This window comes from Phyllopteryx taeniolatus, chromosome 16, assembly GCF_024500385.1.
Source record: "Phyllopteryx taeniolatus isolate TA_2022b chromosome 16, UOR_Ptae_1.2, whole genome shotgun sequence".
Classification (NCBI taxonomy): Eukaryota; Metazoa; Chordata; class Actinopteri; order Syngnathiformes; family Syngnathidae; genus Phyllopteryx; species Phyllopteryx taeniolatus.
Window position 1 is genome coordinate 14,455,418 of NC_084517.1, and position 25,760 is coordinate 14,481,177.

A 25,760-nucleotide genomic window follows, 5' to 3' on the forward strand; every position below is an offset into this window, starting at 1 on the left:
GTTTTGAAAGTTGACCAGCAAGACAAATAGATTGTTGTAAATTTTCGAGGTACCGGTACTCCTGTCCTGTGGATTTGTTTTGTCGAGCATGTCCAATGTAATGCCAGTTTTGACACCATAATGCAAACGTTCAATCCGTGCCAGTGCAAGTAGGATCACTATCTAGCATATCTCAGAAGCATGTTGATAAATGTTTGTGAGCTGGGAATAACGACAGCATAGTTTGTCTACTTGAGACCGCCAGAGGAATGCGTTGTGTGAGACGTGGTCTTCCAGGCTCTCCCTCTGACACTGTGATGCTCAGATGAACAAGGTCACCCAACAAAAGGGGAACACACTGCCATTCTTTTTGAAAAGCAACATCACTTTGAGATAACTCACCAATGCAGATTCAACTTGTGACGGAAGCAATATGCACCGGAAAATTCCTCCCATACATCCGTGTTGCTGCAACTGCTCATAAATTATACCTTTCAAAACAAGTTCCTGGTCATACTGCTAGCTATTAACCCCTAAGCAGAATAACCTAATGGGTAAAATCACACAGGAAGTTGTTTTCTAAACCCTTGAGGAAAAGTCACTGAATGAGTAAGCTAGCTATTATTTATGCAAGTTGTTTACTGAGAGGGGCTGTTAAATACGATTAGACTGACCTGTAGTGAGTCAGAGTGCATAGGTCAAAGTGTATCAGCGGAATGGTTGGCTGACATCAAGAGTGGAGCCACATGGAATCTAACCTCTGTCCTCATACATACCCAACTGATGTCAAATACATGAAATAGTTTTTGCATTTATCCAAACAGCATTATTTAATCTATAAGTGACAGTTTGTGTGATTAATGCATGACATACACCTTAATAAACACAAATTAAGCATCGCATCATATGACAACAGATATTTTCACTTTCCATGCCAAAGTATATATGCACCTTTGCAAACCTCACTTCCTCACCTAGTCTATCTTACAATCTATGTCTACATTAATAGGTGACTGGATTGACAAAGATGAGTCTCAGAATCCGAGGGCTGAATTTGGGTGAGGAGTTATGATTACTTCCATGATGGGTCCATACATTAACTTAGGCTGGCTGACAAAACACAGACATACACAAAAAGACACACAAGGTAACTGTGACCTTTTCAGCGTCCCATCAAACACTGGTGAAAGGCCAGCGTCTGTTCTCGCCTCCCAGTGCACCAGAGAGCCTTTCAACGACTCTGCGTGTCCACAAGAATTTGTGCTGCATGCATGCATGCTGGTGAGGCAAACCAGCAGTGGGTGACATTCTAAAACAGTGAAGGACGGTTGCTGTTTTCCATTAGTTGATTGTCAACTGTGTGAAGTACTGACCGGGCCAAGTTGAGACAGCGTATGGCAAAAAACAAAAATGAGTCTTGAGAATTTCATATAAAATTAAATTGTTTCCCCAGTGTCGAGCAAAAAATGTTCCCATTGCTTTAGCTGTGCAACTGCTACACTCATCACCCCAAGAACTACAGTGATGGGTGGGCAAACATAGATACATAGGTAGATGAGAGAGAGAGAGAGCGAGAGAGAATGTAATAGTCATATTATTTAACTGAGAATTGGGTCGACTGTGTGGATTTGTTCTTGATTAATTGTGTCTTGAAGCAATGGAGTGCACTCCTTAACTGCAACCAGCAAAGGCGAGCGACACTACTATCTAATAGTAATAGTAGTTAATCAGTCTCAACTAATTTGTGGTCTTTAAAAAAATAATAATAATAAATAAAATAAAATGTTAAAAAACATGTTGAAGTCTCCACCAATGCTATGGCAACTCTTGACCAAGGCTTTCATACGCTTATTACGGAAACAGTAATACATTTCTCCACTGTGTTAAAATTAGACTTTACACCGATGTGATCGGCATCAGCCAATAATTAGCATTTTATGCTGATCAGCTTTGATGTCATAATTTGCCGATCCAATCAATGACGTCATTGATCGGCTCCGCAAAAGACATTTAATCCACGTCGCCGTCGTATGCAGTATATTTGAATCCAAAAGCTAGTTTATTTTTAGCCTTGTCGTATGTCCTTTGACGTCATTTACGATCACTGGGCTTTGTCAAATCAAACGCGATCGGATACACTCGTTACCACAGCAGCAACAACAATTTCCATTGTTGTTATTCCGGTGTATTGTGTTGGTCAAAAAAGAACAAAATGGGGAAAAACGGGTGGTGGTGGTCACCGGTGCTCGGGAGAAGATGTTCGTTCAAGCATTGCTGCTAACGAGCCACTTTAACTAGCAACATGAGAAGTGGCCAGCATCTTTGTGGAATTTTCTTTGATATTAAAAAAAAAAAAAAAAAAAAAAAAAAAAAAAAACCATGGCATGAGCACACAAAAACGTTCCCCCAAAATAAAAGACAATTCTCACACAAAAAAACTCACTTTCTCCTGAACCCATCATCTGATTTTCAACATTCAAAATGCTGCGTTGTACTCAGGTTGAAGTGGCCTTACCAACCACACTAAGCATTAGAGGTGTCCTGATCAAAATCTTTGAGATTCGCAATCGGTCCAATGTCTAAAATCTCAGATTTGACTACTCTTAAACAAACAGTCCATTCCATGCGCCACTCCAGCGCTTTTATCCAGCAGCACTCGGACGGCATGCAGAGCCCAGATAGTCACAATAACAGGTTGCTATGATGCTAACAAAGTAGCAAGGAGTAAGAGTGAACGTTGCTTGCTTAGTCGCTTATTGACACGCCAGTGAAGTTCACTATAAAACTGAATACGCTTAACAAAAGAATTACATCACTTACAATTACATTACACCTATTGAATGTTCAAAAACATCAGACTTGGTTAGTTTCTTTCCTCGTTTTTCCCACAAAAATCACTAGCCCAATGCTAACACACAATGAATGAAGAACACCACTGATGAGCTACCAAAAATTAGTATCGAACGTGAGGCACTTATCTCTCTCAAAATAATATTGGTGCACAAAGGCTGTACAAACACATACAAACAGGCAATATAATACTCTCTGGAATATATTCTTCAAACGCTGTGAACAATCAGTTATTATAATATTCGATCATGACTTCTGCAAGTGTGTATCTCATTGCATGTAACACACTGCCCCTCAGAGGTCAAGACATGCACAGCAGATACTTTATCCCTCTGGTGCATAGCGGTCTATTGTTCCTGTAGTTCACTGGATTGGACATGGTTGTAACTTTATGAAAAAAATAATAATATTTTGGTGGGATTTTTTTTTTTTTTCATGTCCTGAGAAGAATTAAAAACACTTCAGAAAAAATCTTGACCAAGGCTTTCATAATTGATTCATCAGAGGGTTAAGTAGCCTATTGGTTAATAAAAAAAAAAAAATGGGTCAGTTTTTCCACTCATATCTACTGTTCCTGATTGTTCTCCGTTTAAGTAATATCACTTGATCAAGCCTTTTCTAACATTCCATACTTGAAAATAACTCAATTCTGTTTGATTATTACAGAAATTGGAATGGACCGATATCGGCCAAAACTCAAGGCTGCAAAATTTGTATCGGATCAGAAGTGAAAAAGTTGAATCGGGACATCCCTGCTTAGCATTTTGACAGGCTTTCATTTTTGGGAAATCTTGTCACGTTGCTACTTTAACCACCTATCCATTCAATTGAATATGTTGATGCACTGAATACTAATTTGTTCAGCTATTTAAACATAGTCTTCCACATAGATAAAAAAAAGTGCTTGCATGACATTTTGTGAAAAATACAACTGACTCCAATAGCATTATAAAATCTCATCAAAAAAATATAGAAGCTTGAATGCTATTTTAAACAAAATTGAGGAGTGATTCAAAGGTTTGACTGACACGCATATCACACACCCCTAAGCAACTATAAGTACTTGTGAAGTGATCTGGTAATGGATCACCATGAGAACAGAAACAGCATGTAGCTAATACGAGTCAAATGAGAACACAAGCTGGGCTAAAGCACAATGGAATGCCTCTATTTATGCAGAGACTGACACAGAACAGACATCCCACATTTAGAAGATGGGAGTATGCGAAACTTCAGCAGCGGCAATCATAGGCATGTGCACACTAAACCAAATCAAATTTGAATGCGCTGATAATCTTTTTCTTACAAACATCAACACGACTTACATATTCAGCCTGATAACAGCTTACAAAATAATCACCCCCCATGTGAAGCATGCACAAAAACTAACTGAAATACAGACTACACATATAGATCACTTACCGTATGTGCAGTGTGTGTGAAAGAGTATTGCAGCGTGCTAGTAAGAGGCCGAACTCTTCTGTGGCTCTGAAAGCTCCCCGTTTGCCCCTCCCTTCCTTGCTTGTCATGTGAACCAGGACGTGAAAGCAACAGGAGACACCCACTTCCTTTATCAAGCCCCCAAACTTCAAAGGGAAAATTGAACTGCGTAGGATTGCCTACCTTTTCAATGAATTGGATTTCCTGATTGACAAATGGGTAAGAAATAGTTGATGCATCCACACAGATCGCAGCCTTTGGACGGACTCCCACGCAACAGGGAGACTTTACAACCTAATTAACTGTCTTGACCCCGTCGTCTGCTCCCCAGGCTCAGCATTCGTCAGATCCCATTCATTCTTCTCACATCAAACCACCCTGATTCAAAGTACGCACGTTGGCGCGCCGTTGCCAAAACAATAACAAACAGCAGATTAACGCTTCACTAGCATCGACACCTTTGGACACCTTGCGCTTGGTCAAATGCATCAACCAAAGTTTCATTATGGCATTGCTGTTTGTGTGTGAAAATCATGAATTTATTGGAAAGCAAGCAAACTGTGACAACAGTAACGGAATCTCAAAAAAAAAAATAAATGAATAAAGAGAGACACTTCCTTTTTGCTGTTTAATTAAGCAAATGGCTGACATAAATAATATGTCATCAAATGTGAACAGAAACTCATGTTGATGGACAACCAAGTCCTAACTGGCCGGGAAATGTAAATCTAAAAACAAATTAAAATACAAATTTCACTCAATGTGCAAAGTGATGCATCATTCAATTGTTTTAAAGCATGCCAATTACTTTGACTGATTACTGTTCATATGGAGTATGTATGTATATGTGATTAGAGGAGAGGAAACAGCCTGACAGGAAGTGTAATTACACACCAGGGGAGGGGCTTTAGTGCAACCGCCCTGCCACACGAGCACACGCATACATACATATGCATATTCTAGTCCTGCATTCTTTAAAACCAAGAGTCCCATCCGTTCCTGAAAAAACAACATGCTGCACGCATGTTTTTTTTTTTCATTCATTACAGACTTTACAGCCAAAACAAATAAGCATGTAGTGTACCTGCCAGCAAGTCGCTGCTGACTATCATTAAAATTACATTCATCAAAACTGAGGAATCCTGATAGTGCTCCAAGTTTTCGCAAGAACAACACAGATGGACTTTAAAGTCTTAAATAAACTGTTGGAAACTTAGCACTGCCTCCTTAAGTTGCGGCCTTCTCTGCCTTTAAAACTCTTCTTTGACTTCTGTTTCCAGCTCTTTGAGCCTCCTCTTCATCATTTTATTAAAAGCCCTGTACCTAAACTGGATAGTCAAATTTGAACACAATCCGTTCTGTGATGCTGGTTCACCTCCAAGTTAAGAGTTAATTCAAGTGAATTCATTTGCTGCGGGCTCAAAACTGAGCATCCTAAAAACTGTACAGGTGATGTTTTATGTAACACTTAAGACGTTAGCCACTGTACAAAACTAGGCAGCCGCCCATCTAGATCAGTGGTTCTCAAACTTTTTACACAATGTACCGTCTCAAAAATTACATCTCAAAAAATACATAGCTCTCCAAATGCCACCATCATGATCAACGTTAAAATACAGTAGCGTAGTAAGTTCAAGTGTTCATCAAAAACAAGGCAGCGGTTTTAATCCAAAAGGCCATGTAATATTACTGTAAACTACTGTAACATTAAGCAGTTTGAACATTAACACTGTACTTAAAAATAGAAAAATGATTCCATTAAAATGTATTGCACATTGCTTAAATACAAATTATACGTATATAAATGTGTGTCCTGGACTGGATTTAAAAAAATAAAAAAAATAAAATAAAAAAAAAAAGTTTAAACCGCTGTAACATTATGCATAATTTTAACATTTAATTCAGGGACTCTTCACGTACTACTAGAGGAAGCCTGCGTACCCCGAGTGGTACCAGTATAACACTGAGAATTACTGACCTAGAACCTAGATGAGTGGATGGGTAGATTCTAGACTAAATTTGTACTTCCAGCCATCAATTTTCTATACTGCTTGCCCTCAGTGTTGCAGGTGAGCTGGACCCTATCCCAGCAGATATTATTTTATTTTTTTTAAGGGTTATCCCTGGCTATCGCAGCTGATTTCAGATGTGAGGCCGGGTACATCCCTCACGCCTATGGACAATTTAGAATCTTCAATTAACCCAGTGCTTCTCAAATAATGGGGCACGACCCCCTGGGGGGGTCGTGTTGCGATGCCAGGGGGGGCGTGTGAGACCCTGAAGAACATGATTTGCCGTACTAGAATAAAGCGTAATTGCACATCCACTGCAGTAGATGGCAGTCTATATCTCTTTTTGTACTTTTTTCAATGTTTATAAGGATTAGATTAAATTATCCTTTATATCGAGGTGTACTCTCGGGGGCTGCCGCAATTTTTTTTCTTCTTCCTGGGGGGGGAGGGGGGGGGGGGGGGGGGGGTCCTAACAGAAAAACAATTGAGAAGCACTGAATTAACCTAACATCCATGTTTTTGGAACACTGGGAGAAACCAGAGTATCAAGAGAAAGACTACTCACCCTTTGAAAACCCCTTACACATAATGGGGGAAAAGGAAAGTGTTTTCAGCGCTGCTGTCACATAGTGCCTGGACTGAATCAGTATTTGCATCATCAACTGTGTGGTAAAAGTGGGTGGTCAAAATTTCCTAAGTTTCATTTCTGGTTTTATGGTTAGCATCCCACTTTTCTTCTTTGCCATCAATGTTACCCTGAAGTAGAGGGCTCAAAAAAGCCAAAGAAAAAGCAAAACTCACTGGTGGAGATTGGATCTTTCTGATGATTACTGAAGGGAAACCTCACAAGATTTCACAAGTCAGTCAAAGTTGTTTGACTTTTGAGACATTTTCCCAGAAAATGTAGGTTGACTCCAAATTGTACCACTCTTGGGGCGCTGGATTTAGGAGATTCCACTGTAATAGTATTGGTAATAATTAGCTACTACTATTAGACACGACTGTTGCTCACTTATTCTTTCAATACCATTTGAGTTTACTTGCTGTGTGTTGAAAAGAAAGACTTAATGACATGCATACACCATGTCTTTTATTTTCTGTGCTCGACAAAGCAAACTGAAAATCTGTATATAGAGGCACACCATGCCTTTGCCCTTGAGCAATGCACCAAACCCCAAGTGCTCCTGGTTATTGTTGGGGATCCTGTGGGTTTGGGGGCAACATTGCCTATAGCCCTCAGGTGTCTTTTTAAGATATGACAAAACATGATGAATTAATGACACGTGGACCTGATGCTTCCTTTGTATTACAGAACAGTACACTAATGGCTGGTCTGTCGCCTATAGGAAAAGAGTGAGGTGAATGGATCATATTGAGTGAGAGCACAAATTTGAAGACATCTTGGGGCACTAATTAAGGTAAGGTTTGAGTTGGTGTACCCAATATCTAAGTTTCACTAAATTGTACATGACCATAGTGTGGTTAAGAATTTAAAATAAGCACCAAGAGAACAAGGTGCAGAATACCATACAGTATATCATGAGATACTTTTGTGTTACCCATGTGAAAGATGTGAGAGGTGACCACAGAAAAAAAAACTAATGTTCATGTGTGTGCTGTACCCAAAGGGGATCCGAAAGAGACTGTGCAGGACATTAGGATATGTATGTAGTCGCTGTGTGATTGTAGTTGTGTCTTCGTATATGTATGACACAAGTCCAGTTCTAAGAGAAAAGCAGATCTACTTCCTAGATTTAGACGATTTACAGCAAACAGGCCAAGGAGATTCTAGTAGTGTCATTACCAGATGACTAGAAGGAAGCTTCCCACCTCCTAAAAAGGAGATTCACATACTGAGGTCATGTGTATCATGTTGGTGTAAAAAGACATTTTTAAGAAGGTTACTAACTAAACTACAATGGTTTTAAATGCTGCACTGCCAATAAACTGCACAAGCGCCAATGCTTTAATATATCCCAGGTGGTTGCTTACCTGTGCAACAGTATCTCCCGCTGGCTGCTAGAGGGATTACAACAATTTAAAGCTAATTTGGAATCATGATTTCTATTGCAGTGATAATTATTTAAAAAGGTAACAACATTTGATGGGGGTCTCAGTGGTGCCCATCACTATCAATAACAGGAACCACACTCCTACTCTCCTATTTTCCCTCAGTTACCAGTATTTTATTTATTCAACATTTATTCAGGTAAGGCAAATAAGAGATTCTCTTTTGCAATGCTGACCTGGCATCAGGCAGCAGAGTAAAACGAGGCAAAATAAAAGTAAATGCATATAAAGACATATACAACAAAACTGTACAATGTGATGTACATAAAACAAAATAACAATAATACAATCATAAATAACCAGACCAAAAAAAAACAAGTCTCTTTCAGGCACCCACTTTCACTTTCTCTCTCTCTCTCTCGCTCTCTCATTCGGTCAGTCACTTGATCGGTCATTCACAAACAAATACCTCACATCAATACATTTAAAAACCTTTTTCACAGTCATGACAGCAAAGTACTATGAGGATTTATTGATACGACATAAGGATAACTGTTGATATTTAACCGCCCACTTGCCTTGTTTGCTCATTCCACAGTGCAAAGTACAAAGTGCACAACACCCCGACATCATAGTCGCAACTATGGACACCAGTATGCAATATTGCTAGCATTCCATCTCGTTTGAATGAAAAGTGAAAGTAAAAGTGTTTTGTGGCCCATTGCCCAGTTTCATTTCTAAGGTAACAATAACACAGGAAGTATAAAGGCTCCTCGCAGGCAAACACAGCTCAGAACTGAGGAAAGCCAACGACTGAAGGTAAGAGCCAGCCATTTGTCTTTGCCTTCTTTTTAAATGAAGATTACTGACAACAACAGCAATATTCTCTCCTTTAGAACACTGAGTTGCAATTCATTTTTTAACGACAGAGGTTCAGATTACATTGTCTGTGCTGTTTTATGTGGCAATTACAGCCAAGATTGTACTCTTTGGCATCTAACTTGGAAAAGCTTAGTCATTTGCTAGCTAAGGCTAATAATTATAATTTGAGTTTAGACTTTCAAGTTTATATTTGCCCTTTTTTAGCAACTTAAGTGCCATAAAACCTTAGCCTGTTATGAACCTTTTATTCATATGCTATGATGTATTATGTAAGTATGTCACTATCACTTGCACAGTGTGTTATACAGCGGCTGAACTAAGTATTTAACTCATCAACATTGTCCTCACTAAATATATTTCCAAAGGCATTATTGACCTAAAAATTTCACAAGATGTTGGGAACAACCCAAGTAACCCATACATACAAAGAAAGTAGAACAAATCCATCCATCCATTTTCTCAGCCGCTTATCCTCACTAGGGTCGCGGGCGTGCTGGAGCCTATCCCAGCTGTCATCGGGCAGGAGGCGGGGTACACCCTGAACTGGTTGCCAGCCAATCACAGGGCACATACAAACAGACAACCATTCGCACTCACAGTCACACCTACGGGCAATTTAGAGTCTCCAATTTATGCATGTTTTTGGGATGTGGGAGGAAACCGGAGTGCCCGGAGAAAACCCACGCAGGCACGGGGAGAACATGCAAACTCCACACAGGCGGGGCCGGGGATTGAACCCCGGTCCTCAGAACTTTGAGGCTGACGCTCTAACCAGTCGGCCACCGTGCCGCCAGTAGAACAAATAAGCTCATAAATTAAGTTGTGTGTAATAATGTGAAATGGCACAGGAAAAAAAAAAGTATTGAACACACCAACTGGTATTTGTTTAATACTTTGTACAAAAGCCTTTGTTTTTAACGACAGGTTCAAGACGCCTCCTGTATGGAGTAGTCTTGGACTACTCTTCTGATTATTCTTTGCACTCTTTCACAAATCTTGCGAGGAGCACCTGATCGAGGCAAATCTATGGTGGTATGATTGGCTTTCCAGTTACGTATTATGGCCCCAACCATGCTCACTGGAATGTTCAGAAGCTTAGATATGCGCCTGTAACCAATGCCATTGTTATGTTTTGCAACAATTACTTTGCAATGGTCTTGAGACAGCTCTTCGCTCTTACCCAACAAACTATGTGTCTTGACTCACACCTTGGCAATGAGACCTATTTGTAGGCCATCAATTAGGACTGAACCAGCTGATACTCATTGACACTGACAAGGGGCTGGATTGCTGTTTGATTATTGATAGATTTTAGGCATTTTCTTGGTTTTCCATGCCTTTTTGCACCTTCCTTTCTTCGTGTTCAATACCTTTTCCCTGTGTCATTTCACATTATTACACACAACTTAATTTATGAACTAATTTGGTCTACTTTCTTTGTATGTATGGATGACTTGGGTTGTTCCCAACATCTGGTGAAAATTCCATGTCAATAGCACCTTTGGAAATATATTTAGTGAGAAAAATGGTTATGTTAAACTTATTTCAACCGCTGTATGCATTTACTCATATTTATTGTAGCTACTTGCATTAGTTTTTATTTTGCTTTGTTTTACTCTGCTGTCTGCAGCCAGATCAGCATTGCAAATGAGAATCTGTTCTCAATTGTCTTACCTGGATAAATAAAGGTTAAATAAAAAATACAATCAAAAGAAAATAGAATTGAATGACTTGTCATTGTAAAGCATGCGAGAAATATTCAAGCAATAATGTTTAAAACACCCATACAGGATGATGTCGGGAGGACTTGTGCTTTGCTATGCTGCTCTGCTTCTCTCTCTCACCTCCGTCTGCGCCATCAAGAAGCTAAACTCCATCAACGATTTGAAAAAAGTCAACTTTGGCCGAGCTGTGCCCAAACACAGCCTACTGCTGCTCCACTGGTTTGCAAACACGATTGACATTGACAACAACGATGTCATACGACTGACATTTGACCCAAACCTTGGAGCATATGGCTCACATCACTACGGAAACTACGAGAGGCTGTTGAACACGCTGCCTCAAGGAAATAGTAGATCTCGCTACTACACCGTTGGTAATGTCTACCAAGGCCAAACACAGCTTCCCAATTATGTCCTCAATCCACCAAGTGAGGAATATAGGGGAAGAAACCGGGACCGGATCATATTCCGAGTGAGGGAGCACAACACAGGACGGCAAGCTAGCGAGACAATAGATGAAGTCTACATCACGCAGCATTATGAAAACTCAAATGAGGGGACACGTTACGATCCTGTCCATACATACAGGATCACAACCAACCTCCTAAGGCAAATCAGAGAGTTTTCAGTGGAAGAAAACCAAAGCAACTCATTGATGGAGCTCAGAGAAGACTTTGGAAGCAACATAAACGATTCACAGTTAAGGTTCCTCAAAATCACATGGCGTGAACTTGCTTGCATTGGACTGCTGATGTTTATTGTCTTGGAGGAAAAATACTACCAACACAACAAACCTCGGCCTGCAGAAAAAAGAAACACACAGCCTCATTCAGTCATCAACCTTCAAGACGACGGAGAAACACATCATGATGCTCCACAAAGCTGGCGTGACCTATCTGTTCAGGACCATATTCAACTTGAAGTGACAACTGGAACGAATGGAAGAGCTGGGATTTTTTGGCAGTGTGTTCCTGAAAACCGCCTAAAGCAACGTGTCATGGTGGTACTGTATAAGGACAATAATGCTGAGAAAGCATTGTATTCTAAAGTGATTGATAGAGAGAATGGCCATGTCGACACCTCTGTACTCCTGAATGTTGGCCTCCAGGCTCGGCTCCATAAGACGAGGACAAAGTACTGTTTCTGGACAGTAGTGGCTGAGGAGATATGCAGAGGAGTTGAGTTTAGAAATCCAGAAAAAGTTAGAGTACATGGCTACAACGCAAGCCTACAACTATTTGTGAAGGACGGAAAGGCTTGCGCTCGCTTATTTGTGAACAAGTCATTTAGAGATTGGAAGTCAGAGTTTAAGACATCCTGGGTCGGGTTCTACAACAATATAAATAAACCCACTCAAGAATATGAATGGTGGCAATGGCAGTGGGCCACAAAATTTAAACCGACGTCCACTCCTCTTGACTCCATTCATGATGTTTATGAGTACCACTCAGGCATGGCGGTCACCCCAGGAGTCCAAGCAAGATTCATTATCAGGAATGACATTGTTTTGGCTCACACAACAAGCTGGAGGTGATCACAAATTCCAAATATTTCATGAAAGTCAGAAAACTGCATTAAATCACAATACAATTCTATCAGTTGATGTGAACACTATCTATTTGCATCAATAAGTTGCTAAGACAATTGCTAAAAAAAAAACTACTCTACATCACTTAAACTTTGATTCCTTGGCTTGGAGACTCACGGATCAACAATTGGAAGGCGGGGGGGGGGGGGGGGGGGGGAATTTTAATTTCTTACTGAGCACTGAAGATGCTCTTGAGCAAGGCACCAAGCTCCTCAAAGACTATATTCACACTGCAGTTCAATTCAGATTTTTTTGCCCAATGTGACAGTACAATTCCTTCATCTGACATGTCATCAAAAGGTGATAAACATCACAATTGATCAACAAAACAGACACATGCGACAAGCAATGGCTGACAAAGATGATGAAAAAAAATCTGGTGAAAAGAATACACTTTAGAACTGAAATACTGTATATGGGGGGGACCAGTCAGGACTTGCGCAACATGACTGCGCAACACCTGTTTTGTGTGCATGCGTGTCACTTCACGGAAACATTCCATTCACAGTACATGTCATATTTGTTTTTGTAATGTGAATGACTACATGAAAAGATTGGATTTAACAAAAAATCCGAAATGGGAATCATGCCCCGCAGTGTGAACGTAGCCAAATTGCCTTTGACATGTGACACCACTACCTTGCCACTAGCTACCTTGCTCTTATATCACTCTTTTTCTGGCATGTATTTGTAATCACTTTGTGCATTTGTATTGATGTAATTGTACAGTTTTAAAAATAAAATTTTACAATTTTAAATAAATTGTGAGTTTGAACTTATTTAATACAGGCGAAGGTTATCCACACCACTGAATGTGAACCTAAATATCCTTCTGATTCTGATTCTAAATGATTAGTCTACAGAAGTCTGAATCAGATAGTGGTGCATTGTATTACAAATTTCACTCCTATATCAAATCAACTTTCTCCAGCGAAATAAATGGAAATGCCATGACTCTAATTTGTTCCAGCCCCACAAACAAACAAAAACACTCGTTTTGTCAAATGTCAAATTTATAATCAAGAAAAATGGCATTGTATTGTAAAATATAAATATCCACTTGATTTGTTGCCCTCCTGAGCCTTTGTCTTAATTAAGGACATGACATCCGATGAAACGGAGACGCCGTTTGTTTACTTGGTAACTGTTCACGCTAATCCACTTTCCATGAGCGTTATGGCCATTGCTGGGTGCCCGCGGGTCCTTTGCCATTCACCAAAGCAAGGAGGAAGTGCTTTTACCCGTTTTGGCGAATGCAGAAGTAGGTTGTGCATATACCAGCGGGATTTCCCTGTGTATTCACGCTTTTTATAAAAATAAATAAATAAATAAAAACAATTTTTAAAAAATGAAAATGTGTCGTTGGTATTTTCATGGCAATTAGAATGGGTGAATTTTTGCTATTTGCGGCGGATAGGGAACGGGCCCGATCACCCACAAATAGTGGGGGCCCACTGTACATGTATACCTCAAATACGTGACGTGCGGCGCAAATGATGTTTACGCCGTGTGTGAGAAAGCACAAGTGAGCATTCCGGGTGGCCGTCATTGTTTGCACTGTATAGTTGTGTGCCACGTGGACATACTGTAAGTCTCAGGTTTCATGTCATGCTTTGACCGTGTACAATCAAACTGCATCAACTCACTACTGATAGCCCCATGACACCGAACCAAATTGATAAATTACAGACCAGGTCTTCATTTTTAGTGTTTTATTCTTCAATTGGTGGTATTGGTCATTAATAAGTGAAAGTAAATGATTCGTCAGAGCAGTAATTGCATGCATTTGATCCTAATCAGTGTTAAAAACCAAGGAGCCTTGCTCAAGCAGCATGTATATTATTTTGCATGGCAAACAAATGATTTATTAGCGAGACCATTCCCATCCCTTGTGACAGGCTTGTATTTTTCTTTAACACAGATGGAGCCTTTCAATGAAAAAGAAAAATACTGGATAAGCCAGCACAAGACCCAACAAGTCATGAGACAATGAGTCATCATTCATTTAGCTGGAAGAACCTACAGTTTATGAAAGGCCAGATGCTGTATCTGTTCATATGGCTAGAAAAACTGTTTTGTTTTGTTTTGCAATAGAGATTGTGTAAACAGGGCGGCCTCACAGTTTTGAGGACCCGGGTTCAAATCCAGCCCCGCCTGTGTGGAGTTTGCATGTTCTCCCCCGTGCCTGCGTGGGTTTTCTCCGGGTACTCCGGTTTCTTCCCACATCCCAAAAACACGCATGGTAGGTTAATTGAAGACTAAATTGCCCTTAGGTGTGAATGTGACTGGTTTGTTTGTTTATATGTGCCCTGCGATTGGCTGGCGACCAGTTCGGTGTACCCTGCCTCTTGCCCAGAGTCAGGTGGGATACGCTCTAGCACGCCCGTAACATGGGCATTATTGTTCATTCATTCAATGAACAAGTGAAACTCCGAAGTACATGTATGTCAGGCAGCACTGGTGCGTTACTATCTTAGAATGAAGGATTTGGATAACTATGTTTAGGTATTCTGTATCATAGTATGATACTGGAACACATGTAAAGTAGTGACACAAGATAGAGTACATGTCAAAGGTCACTCTTTGGAAGCAGTCCACACAGGTTGTTTGTCATTGTTGTGTATTTATGAATCTATTTGTGTGCAAGGGTTGCTGCCCACTTTTATCTTGGTATGCAAGTCAAGACATATCAAACATTGCCATCGTATAAATAGAAACTCATTGTGCAAGTGTCACTGAGTTCACACCCCTCAAGAACCGGAGATATAAAAGGTCTACACACTCCTATTCAAATGCCAGGTTTTTGTGATATGAAAAAATTAGACCAAAATAAATCATTTAACAACTTCATTCACCATTTGACCTAAAACCTGCACAACACAACTGGGGGGGGGGGGGGGAATTTAAATCTTTTCAAGAGGGGAAGAACAAATTGAAATAATGTAGTCTGGACTCTCTTGGTGGCTGCATTCAAAACTAGCCAATCGTATTCAAACGTTTTATTTAAACTATCTCTGATTGACTCCAAATAAAAATCCAGCTGTTCTAGTAGGCTTTTCCTATGTTTTAGGGTATTTGCAACTTCCTGGGTCCTCATTTCTCTGTTTACATGCTAGCTCCTCCCACCAGAAATTCCATCGAGGAGACGAGATTGACAAAGGAGCGAGGCGGTAGAAATATTTGGGGAACTTCAGACGATTCTTCCTCGATAACATAATTTCACGGAGACGTCTACTAAAGATGACACCGCCTCTTTGACGTGTGTCAATAATGAAACGTCTGTATGGTTTAATTATTACTATCACCACAAATACCCCCTTTTTGCTTTATATTTCAAGTGGGATTAAAGCCAAATATAACCAACACTATTACTCTTCACAACGTTGCAGATGCCCACCCGCCTCCTTTTTGATGCAATTACAACTTGGATTAACTCAATAGAGCGAACATTGTGGACTACTATTAAATTATAAAGAATAACAATGTAGTAAGATGAGATTTTTTTACTAAAAAGGCAGGTCTGGACTGAGGTTTGAGTGGGCTGTCCTATTTTGTTTTCTACTTAGGTAACAATAACACACACACTTTCTCACATGCTTTACCCAGTTTCCTATTCCCTTCTATGACTACCTCCTTTCTTTCCCTCCACATGCACAACCAAACAGGGAGTAATATGAGCTGGAGTCTACTATCTTTTTATTTTCCTTCCCTGGTGTATTTATAGGCTAGGCCATCTCTGCCATCCTATTTGCTTAATAGGTGGTCAGAAACACTGCCTAACAGTGTAAACTGGAGGCGTTGAGAATGTTTTATGGCTTCCAGATTTGGAATGCATCACCTCCTGGCCGCTTGGGCCTGGTTACAACACAACCAGTCCGTTACCGCTATCTCCAGATAGCTGCACAAAGATGAGTCATTCAAATACAGAAATGGAATTGAAACAGCACAAATAGGAGTAAAATCTCTATCCCAAATTCTTAATGAACACAACCAATATGTACTAATAAAGTAATAGGTTTATGTTTGTATTTGTTAAACTTGAGGCTTGCATTTGTTAAACCCCAATACATACATAGTCGCAACACTCACGACAACGAATTGTGGTGACTACCTGTCAGCAACATAAGATACCATCATAAATGTGTGCATTTTGTCCAGCTGGTGGTGCTAAAAGACAGCTGATATGGTCGCCACAATCACTTTAACTACAGTACTGTGGATTTAGATTGTAGATAGTCATTCTCAAACTTCTTGCACTAAGTACCACATCAGAAAATATTTTGCTCTCCACGTACCACCATAATGACCAACACTGGAATACTGTAGTGTGGTAGTCCTAGTGTTCATCAAACACTTTAATTTTCAATATTACTGTAAGACACTATATCATTACTCACAACTTGAACATGAGCACTGTGCTGAAAGGAAATGAAAAACTACTTGATTCAATTAACATTTTGCACAAATTGTTAAAAAAAATTTACTTAATTAAATTACATTACATGCAGATTACATGCAAATGTATCATACTTAAGTTAAATACAACTGAGCTGCATGTAAGACTGTACTGGATAAAAAAAGAAAAAGTTAAAGCCGCTGTTATATTATGCACATTTTGATTCAGAGATTATTTTGTATACCACTAGTGAGAGCCCATGTACCACTTGTGATACGAGTAGTACACACTTTGATAATCACTGTTGAAGTGAAGTGAATTAAGTAGTTTCCAATCACCATTATTTATAGATTATAGAGGAAAAGTTATCCTAAGTGGCAGTAACAATGAAAAACTTGGTCAGATTGGTCAGAACTGTGATCATTTAATATAAAATAATCTAAATATACCCTAAAAATCAATAATAATAATCCATAACCCATTCATTAATCCTGAAACTCCAGTAGTCCTTGTCTTAAATATTTATTTTCTTAATTCCCTGCTGTTGTGGAACCAGAACCTGTGATTCTCATCATCACCCCCGTGACCTACTTTTGCACTCACAGCCCTCCTTTCTTACTCTGCATACAAAATAAAAATGTTAAAATGTCCATATGACACTACATTGCTTATTTAACTGAATAAGTGGACACTGACGTCCAGTGCTTTGAACCTTACAATTTTCCTATCAAGCCTCTCAGGACTCTCAGCCAGAGTCAATACTGCATGACCAACTTTTTGTGTACCAAGGACTGTGATCTGGATATTCTGCAACTATATTTGTGCATTTGAGCCAGTTTGCTGTTTGACGAGGAGCACTGAATGAAGACTGCTACATGAAGAGGGCTACACACATACTGACAATCGGACCAAATTTGAGCAATTTCCCTCCCTTGCAATCAATGCAGCAAAGGCCCGATTAAAAGATTATCCTGGCCGAGTATCCTGCGGTGTGTGGTATTTTAAGACTAATTTTTCCACCCAGATTCACTCAAAAAACAGTCAGCCTGGCAACATGATCAATATTTGCGATTGTTCAATTTGATGTCACAATCAGGGAGTTTGGCCTAGTCACAAACTCTAATCAATCTTCACAATCAGGGAGTTTGGCCTAGTCACAAACTCTAATCAATCTAGTTTCCAGATAACAGTAAACTTAGCTTCTATTTCTACTTTGCCTCGCTTAGGTCAGTCTTGGTAGGACAACAGACATCCTGTTACATGGCAGGTCAATTCAAGAAGACATTCTTTTAAAAAATTAGGAATAAACTTTTTATGCTGGCCTCATTTTTCAGTTATTTTACTTTTTTTTATTTATTTATTTATTTATTTATTTATTTTTTATTTATTTATTTTTTTTTAAATTGTATATGTTTTAAAACAGCTTCCCATTTCAGAACTTGGTCAATTTAATATGGTTATACTATATATTTGTATTATTATTATACTGTTATTTTTACAAATTATTAAACAGTCTGAGATGCGAGGATTACGTCCGATGCCAGCGATATGTTAAATGTTATTGTTTATATAGTTAATAAAGGTTAAATGACGATGCCAGTTTCCAGGCTGAGACAAAGAACTCCAAATATAACTCATATCAATGGGAAACTTCAGTCAGACTTTGTAGGTTCTCATGTGTCGGGGAATATAAAAGTGCTTTTTAGTTACTTACGGTCTGTGGGTCGAGCCGTGGGTGTTTCTGTGACAGTGGGCGGCACCCACTCCACCCTACTGTCAGCCAGACATGGCAGAGGTGCACTGGGGGCAGCAGGCGGCAGGTGGTTGTTGTTCTCCACTGCAGCGGCTGGCACGAAACCATCTGGTTGTCTGAAGCTCGGAATTTCAGGCCTCCGGGCCACCTCGACCGGACTGAGGGAGGATGACGGGAGCTCCGCTCTTCTCTGAGGTGGCTCAGGAATTCTAGAGACGGGTGTGGACGAGAGCTGGGCGTCCGTCCTCCTTGGGGGTGCGGGTGGCTCATTCAGCCGTGCCATGCTAAGTTCTGCCCGCCTGCTTGTGGAACTGGAGATGGGATTAGGAGAACTGTCAGGTGGGGTGCTCCGACTACCCAGGCTCACCTCAGGTCTCTTAAGACCAAAGCGGGTGATGCCAGCACTGGGTGAGTTATCAATCTGCTTGGAGGAGACCTCAATGGAGATTTCAGTGCGGCGAGAAGAAGCCGCGTCGGGGTTGCGACCCCCTGATAACTCAATGCGTCTCATGCCGGTTTTTGGGGAACGTGGATTGGAGGAGTCGGAGTTGCGGGAGCTCAGGTCATAACTCCTCTGGCTGGACGTCGAGGAGAGGGATGAGCGGAGAGGGTTGGTGGTCCGACGGGACAGAGGTGAGGGGTGCGTGGATGAATCCGTGTCCTCCACTTCAAATGACCGTTTCAGAGCTGGAAAACAAAATATTTCTGGTTAGGCATGACACAAAAGACTGAAATTGGCTTTACTCACCCTGAACCCATCCTTGCAGAAGTATGCAAAAAAAAAAAAAAAAGCTAAACAAAGCAAAGCAAACATGATCTAAAAATGACAAGTTAGGCAGGGCCGGAAACGCTTGTATTTAAGGCCGTCCAACAAAGAGAGGGGATAATCCTTCAGTGTGTGGTGTCATTTTTGGGAGAAACACGCATTCCTTTTTTGAAGCTCCTTCAGAGGTTCATTCTATCCAGAGGAACTTAAGTTGCTTACGCAACTACAAACCATCTAACCACAAACGGGAGTAAAGATGCTAAGAACAAGAGAAGTGTGCGTGAAAAATAAACATTTGCACTAAACACTTCCACATACTTATGCATGTTTTCTTTGCTTTGGTTTTGTTTTTTTTTAGTCACGGCGGCAATCCACCGTTTCAACAAACGTTTAATTTTAAGTTTACACACGCTAACCTCACCTGACTTGACTCGTTTCACATAGCTCGATAGCATTGCGCTGGTAAAATCCAAGTAAAACACTCGCTGAAAAATAATGTTCACCTTCGTCAAAAAAAATGAAACAAATGTAGTCGTCAAACTGCCGGTTCGAACTCCAGCTCAAGAACCAATTAAAGACGCAGTATTTTACGGGGAGAATTTACGTCGACATCAAAATCTTGGTGGGGTCAGACGTTAAGAACACCTGTTAAACAATTGGCGCATGCGCAGCCATCGCCTCGTGCGCCTCCTGTAACCCAAATTGTTCATTTGAATAAAGTTTGTTATTCAAAATAATAGTAAACAGTAGTGTCTGCTAATAAGGCCAATAGATAAGATTGCGTAGATACGCCAGCGCAACGAAACAGCCCGGCTAATCAACGTGCTTATATAGCGGCCATGTTGGAAATGTCGACGTTCCCATAGAAGGCAACATTGAAATTAAGTCGTAACTTGCTTATTTCTCAATCGATTTTCATGACGATAACTGTTTTGTCAACGCCAATGCCTATGCTATAAATAGAGCATTTAAAAAAAATCAAAGAATATATCCAAATATATTTTTTCATGTGAAAGGGACTCCGTTCCTTTGGCGTAATTGTACGCCGTTTTACGCAACCGTATGCAGCACAATGTACTGGTATGGTTGGTCTTTTGGTTTTCTTTCTTTCACTTCCCTCGCTTCGCCGGCACGGAACTCTAAATGGGCGTGTCGCATCTACCAACACATGTGTGAGATGAGGCATCTATTTTGTGTATGATGTATGTGTTTGTTCAGATTATTTGTTTAATGTCTAAATATACTCACTTGATTCACCTACTCAATCTAATTACATAATACCAGTACTTGTTTTTTTAATGAGGGGCATAAATTCAGCAATATATTTATTATTGTGGTTAAGCAGTTTTTCAGCAGTGAAGGCATACACTGCATCATACTGAGAGTTGTGTGTGTGTAATATATTGGTTACAATATTTAACAACATTCAGCACACTAGTAGAACAACTCGGACTAGGGCTGCATGATATTGGAAAAAAATGACATTGACATTTACAATCTAAAAAAAAACGTGAGGAAGATCGTGTTGCTTGAATAGTGTTTTTTTTTGTGTTTTTTAATGGGGAATTAAACGAAAAACAGGACTTTTGTCCTTAATGTGCAAACAAAAACACGTAACACGGTATGGCATGATTGATGGAGAAAGGAGATTGATAACTTTGCATTCCTTGCAGCTCTGGCTGACTATATGAACAAAATAATGTATCTATTATATTACAAAACAAAATAAATTTCATATATCATAGTGTGATTGTACAGTATTTTAACTAATGCTTTCTGATACAAATAATAATTTCCCTAGTAATCCCGTTTTACAATTATGTACTGTATTACACAAGAACATATTTACTCCAATGTACGCAGTGTCCCTGAACGCACCTCGCGCACTCATGCAGCTTCCGCGTGCCTGCCTAGTTTCATCCTGAAGAGCAAAATAGAAAATATAGCAGGTGTACAATATTTTAATCTTTGCGCATGTCCAAACAGGTCCCTCTGCTGGTCACTTGTGATATTACAGTGGATTCTCTGTAGCACACTAACATAGCAGCAGACCCTGTGCTGTGACTACTGGGCACACAATATCGTACAGCCCTAACTAGGATGCACTACTGACTATGTCTTACTAGCCCCATTTTTTTCACTACTATATAATATTTCTGCGTAGAACAACTACAGGTTACTAGTGAGGTAAAACTGCACTAGTCGACATCTGCATGCCACTAGTACTGCTAGTGAAGCACTAGATGTTATTTAGTAGAATTGTATAATGTTACTAATAACACTAGCAGTACACAGTTGTCAACAATTGTAAAGTTTTGTCTCACTAGTAGCATGCAGTTGTTCTTCTAGTGTGTTGTAGTCATTGTACTAGGGTGCTGAATTGTCTTGCTAGCGAAAGCAAAGAGCATATTACTGTAGTATATGGACAATTCAATGCACTAGTGGGATATCGAATAAATTCTCAAACAGATTGCCATACTGCAGTGCGTTTCCACACCACTGCTAAAGCCACAATAACAAACCTACTGTGAAATTAATAATTCTCTGACAGCGTCGCTATTTTCTGCTAAGCACAACAACAAATCCACTGAGTTGTTGAAAGAGCGCTCTCTCTGTGGCCACCGTTTGCTTCATGACAGATGTGAGGGTGACACCTCTGCTACGGCCCAGACCACAGCAGCTACAGGCCATGCAGCAATAAGTCTCTGTCCCAAATAAATACTCAGCCTACGCAGGCATCTGGCTCGCTTATAAGATAGGCACCAACATGGGAGAAGATGTTCTTCCTGCAATACTTGCTGTTTTCACAGCGCTTCTGTGGCTGATGGTAGTAAGCGAGTGAGTCAACAGAGAAGCAGCTGGCTCACAGTATTCACTCGGTGCAATGCGAAATACGCCGTGTGAATCAGCAGCGTTATCTGTACCCAAATTTACTTTGTACAATGCTCATTATAATCCCTCGGTACTTAGTTTCACTTGAATTACTAATCAGAATTTCCTACATGATGAAGTTGACCATCAACCAAATATGTCACATTGATGCCAAAACAGATTTATAATTGAACCTCACACAACACAGTTCTGTGATGGTTGACTTCAACATTGTTCTAATTTCGTATGGGACTACATATCGTCGCATGTCCAAATATGGTCGATTTCATATTTTTGAAAAATCGTTACTATTGGTCTGTCAGATGTCACCACACCGTTTGCTATTTTTACACGTTATTAAGCAATTTAAAGTGCTAAAAATAGCTTGAGAGCAACTCTATTAACTTTCTTGAACACTTGCACTGTCTGAGAAGTGTCGTAAAATTCTGCCTCTTCCCTCACTCTGGGGGTGCCGTGTGGCATTATGTTGCCTCAAGATTGAAAGTCTTGCTGAGTAAGCCTATTTTGTTAAAAATGGATATCTGTCAGCGGCACGGTAGACGACTGGTTAGAGCGTCTGCCTCACAGTTCTGAGGAGCGGGGTTCAATCCCCGGTTTGCAGGTTCTCCCCGTGCCTGCGTGGGTTTTCTCCGGGCACTCTGGTTTCCTCCCACTTCCCAAAAACATGCATGGTAGATTAATTGACAACTAAAATTGCCCGTAGGTGTGAATGTGAGTGTGAATGGTTGTTTGTTTGTATGTGCCCTGCGATTGGCTGGCAACCAGTTCAGGGTGTACCCCGCCTCCTGCCCGTTGATAGCTGGGATAGGCTCCAGCACGCCCTCGACCCTAGTGAGGAGAAGCGGCTCAGAAAATGGATGGATGGATGGATGGATATCTGTCATGCTTTGTTGAAGAAGGAAGCGGTCAACCTCAAGGTAAATTGCCTCCAGATTAATTTATGCCAAGTACACTGCTTAGTCAACGCAACATTTTATTAACTTCATCACTCATGGCTTACAAATTTACAATAGAGTTCGGGAAGATGATGTTACCACAGTCATTTGAGTTTGTGAAGTATTAAAGGCATTTTGTCTGATTTGGGGCGCAGTTTGATCTGCACAGCTGGCGGCGCCGACTTGTCCGTACCATTTTAATCAATGACAGCCTAATAAATTAGCAATTTGTATCTGCTTAAATTAACAATTGAACATAATTTGTGGGTGGTACTGTGTTGATGTTGGTGTGTAACAGTATATGATAGCAATATAAGGTATAATACCAACTTGAACAATGCAGTGTTTGGTAACTCAAGCAAGATGGTGGAATTCATTTATTTATGTATTTTTTCCTGAAAAGTTTTCATTTTGGAGATGCGAGGATTCCGCCCAACAACGACAATATGAAAATTAGCATTTGACTAAATCTGGTGTGTTTACAGCAAAGATTTGTACTGTACCATTCAAATAAATGTCATAAAAGCACATGGAGTTATTGCTTTAAGTGTTAACAGAGCTGAGGTTTGACATATTGCAAGACTGACTTATACTTTTCTAGAAAATGTTTGAAATTATACCACTGTTGGGGCGTTGGATTTAGGAGGTTCAACTGTATAATTATAATAAAGCCACTATTGTTCATGCACTATATTTCCTTCCTGATCCAAAGCTTACTGTATTCCCACACAGTATCAGTCGACATGCAAGTCAGGGCCTGAGGTAATATGGTAACTATCAGTACTTGAGTGGCTTTTGTAGCTAGAATACCAGAAAAAAAACAAGTTCCCGTGGATGCTGCATATCATTTATTTAATGCATCCCTTACAACAAGGTATTTTTTTCATCATATGATGTAATTTCATTTTGGTAGCTCAAACTGGCGCAGCCGAGGTGTAGAGGGGGTTTGGTGGCCTCAAAATTGCATCTCTGCTTTTTGCAGATGATGTGGTTCTGTTCGCTTCATCAAGTCGTGATCTCCAATTCTCACTGGAGCAGTTCGCAGCCGAGTGTGAAGCGGCTGGGATGAGAATCAGCACCTCCAAATCTGAGACCATGGTCCTCAGTCGGAAAAGGGTGGCGTGCCCTCTCCGGGTCAGGGATGAGATCCTGCCCCAAGTGGAGGAGTTCCAAGTATCTTGGAGTCTTGTTCAAGAGTGAGGGAAGAATGGAACGGGAGATCGACAGGCGGATCGTTGCAGCATCTGCAGTGATGCAGACTTTGTATCGGTCTGTTGTGGTAAAGAAGAAGATAAGCCGAAAGGCGAAGCTCTCGATTTACCGGTCGATCTACGTTCCTACCCTCACCTATGGTCACGAGCTGTGGGTCGTGACCGAAAGAACATGATCCCGGATACAAGCGGCCGAAATAAGTTTCCTCCGCAGGGTGTCCAGGCTCTCCCTTGGATATAGGGTGAGAAGCTCGGTCATCCGGGAGGGGCTCAGAGTAGAGCCGCTGCTCCTCCACGTCGAGTGGATCCAGATGAGGTGGCTGGGGCATCTGATTCGGATGCCTCCCGGACGCCTCCCTGGTGAGGTGTTCCGGACACGTCCCACCGGGAGGAGACCCCGGACACGCTGTAAAGACTGTCTCTCGGCTGGCCTGGGAACGCCTCGGGATCCGGGATAAAGAAGGGCATAGATATTTGAGCAGCTTTTGCTAATGACAGCCATTTTCTTTGACTGCACTCGTATATATCGGCGACAGACTCATCAGTCACCACGCTTCGCTTTTCAGCCACAGCTACAGATCAAATTATAAATTTTGTTACATTTTATTGTAAAACACAATAGATTTATACTCTAAATACTGTATTGGTACGGCTTGGCAGCTGCCGGCTGGCTCTCCCTTCATACCTGAAAACATTTGTTTTTGTTGAAAAAGCGAATGTGATACGACATTTTTGATCCGACGCGTGAGGCCCAACCCAACACGCATGTTCTCAAAATGTGGAAGCAAGCTGGAGCAAGCAAAGAACATGCAAACTCCACACAGGAAGGACAGTCGAGATTCGGACCCAGAACCCCAGGACTGAGAGGCAGACGTACTAGTCACTACTCTAATCCACCACTTAGTACCTGGAATTATTCTGATTCATTATTTGCCATTTTTTTCAACTGCAATGTACTTATGAACACACACAACACGATTCAATGAAAAATAGCATGAACCGTTCAAACACACTTATTTTAAGTATGCTTTAGTTTCTCTTGTTTCTCTTCTCTTGAATTACTCTTTTCTATACGAGAATAGTTTACAGTTTATGTATTGTCATTGTAAACAACAGCAACAACAAAAGGCACGAGTCGAGCGCCGTGCTTATCCCACAGACTGTGTGTGACCATGACTGTGATATAATGACACGTTTGCCTGCTGTTGTGCTAACTGTGGTGAGTCCGCTGTGTGACGACTGAAACAACACGCCGACAGCCTTGTAGACGCGGTGTGTGTGTGTGTGTGTGTGTGTGTTCGTCTGTGTATGTGTGTATTTAA

General features: G+C 40.6%; 2 protein-coding genes across 7 annotated transcripts in view; one reads left to right on the forward strand and one right to left on the reverse strand.

The window, feature by feature from the left end:
* LOC133465724 (septin-9-like) overlaps nucleotides 1-25,760 on the reverse strand; it is an 80,565-nt gene that overhangs the window by 14,901 nt on the left and 39,904 nt on the right. For 4 of the 6 annotated variants that reach the window (XM_061748772.1, XM_061748774.1, XM_061748777.1 and 1 more), the window contains one exon: nucleotides 18,596-19,321. In XM_061748772.1, the coding sequence (XP_061604756.1) occupies nucleotides 18,596-19,321 (726 nt within the window). Of the gene's footprint in view, nucleotides 1-4,251; nucleotides 4,357-18,595; nucleotides 19,322-19,821; nucleotides 20,244-25,760 lie in introns of those variants that run through there. The other 2 variants (XM_061748776.1, XM_061748778.1) reach the window with 2 other exon arrangements.
* On the forward strand, nucleotides 8,902-13,247 carry LOC133465726 (uncharacterized). Its single transcript, XM_061748780.1, has 2 exons — nucleotides 8,902-9,110; nucleotides 10,964-13,247. The coding sequence occupies exon 2, from the start codon at nucleotides 10,965-10,967 to the stop codon at nucleotides 12,429-12,431; it is 1,467 nt and encodes a 488-aa protein (XP_061604764.1). The 5' UTR covers nucleotides 8,902-9,110; nucleotide 10,964; the 3' UTR covers nucleotides 12,432-13,247.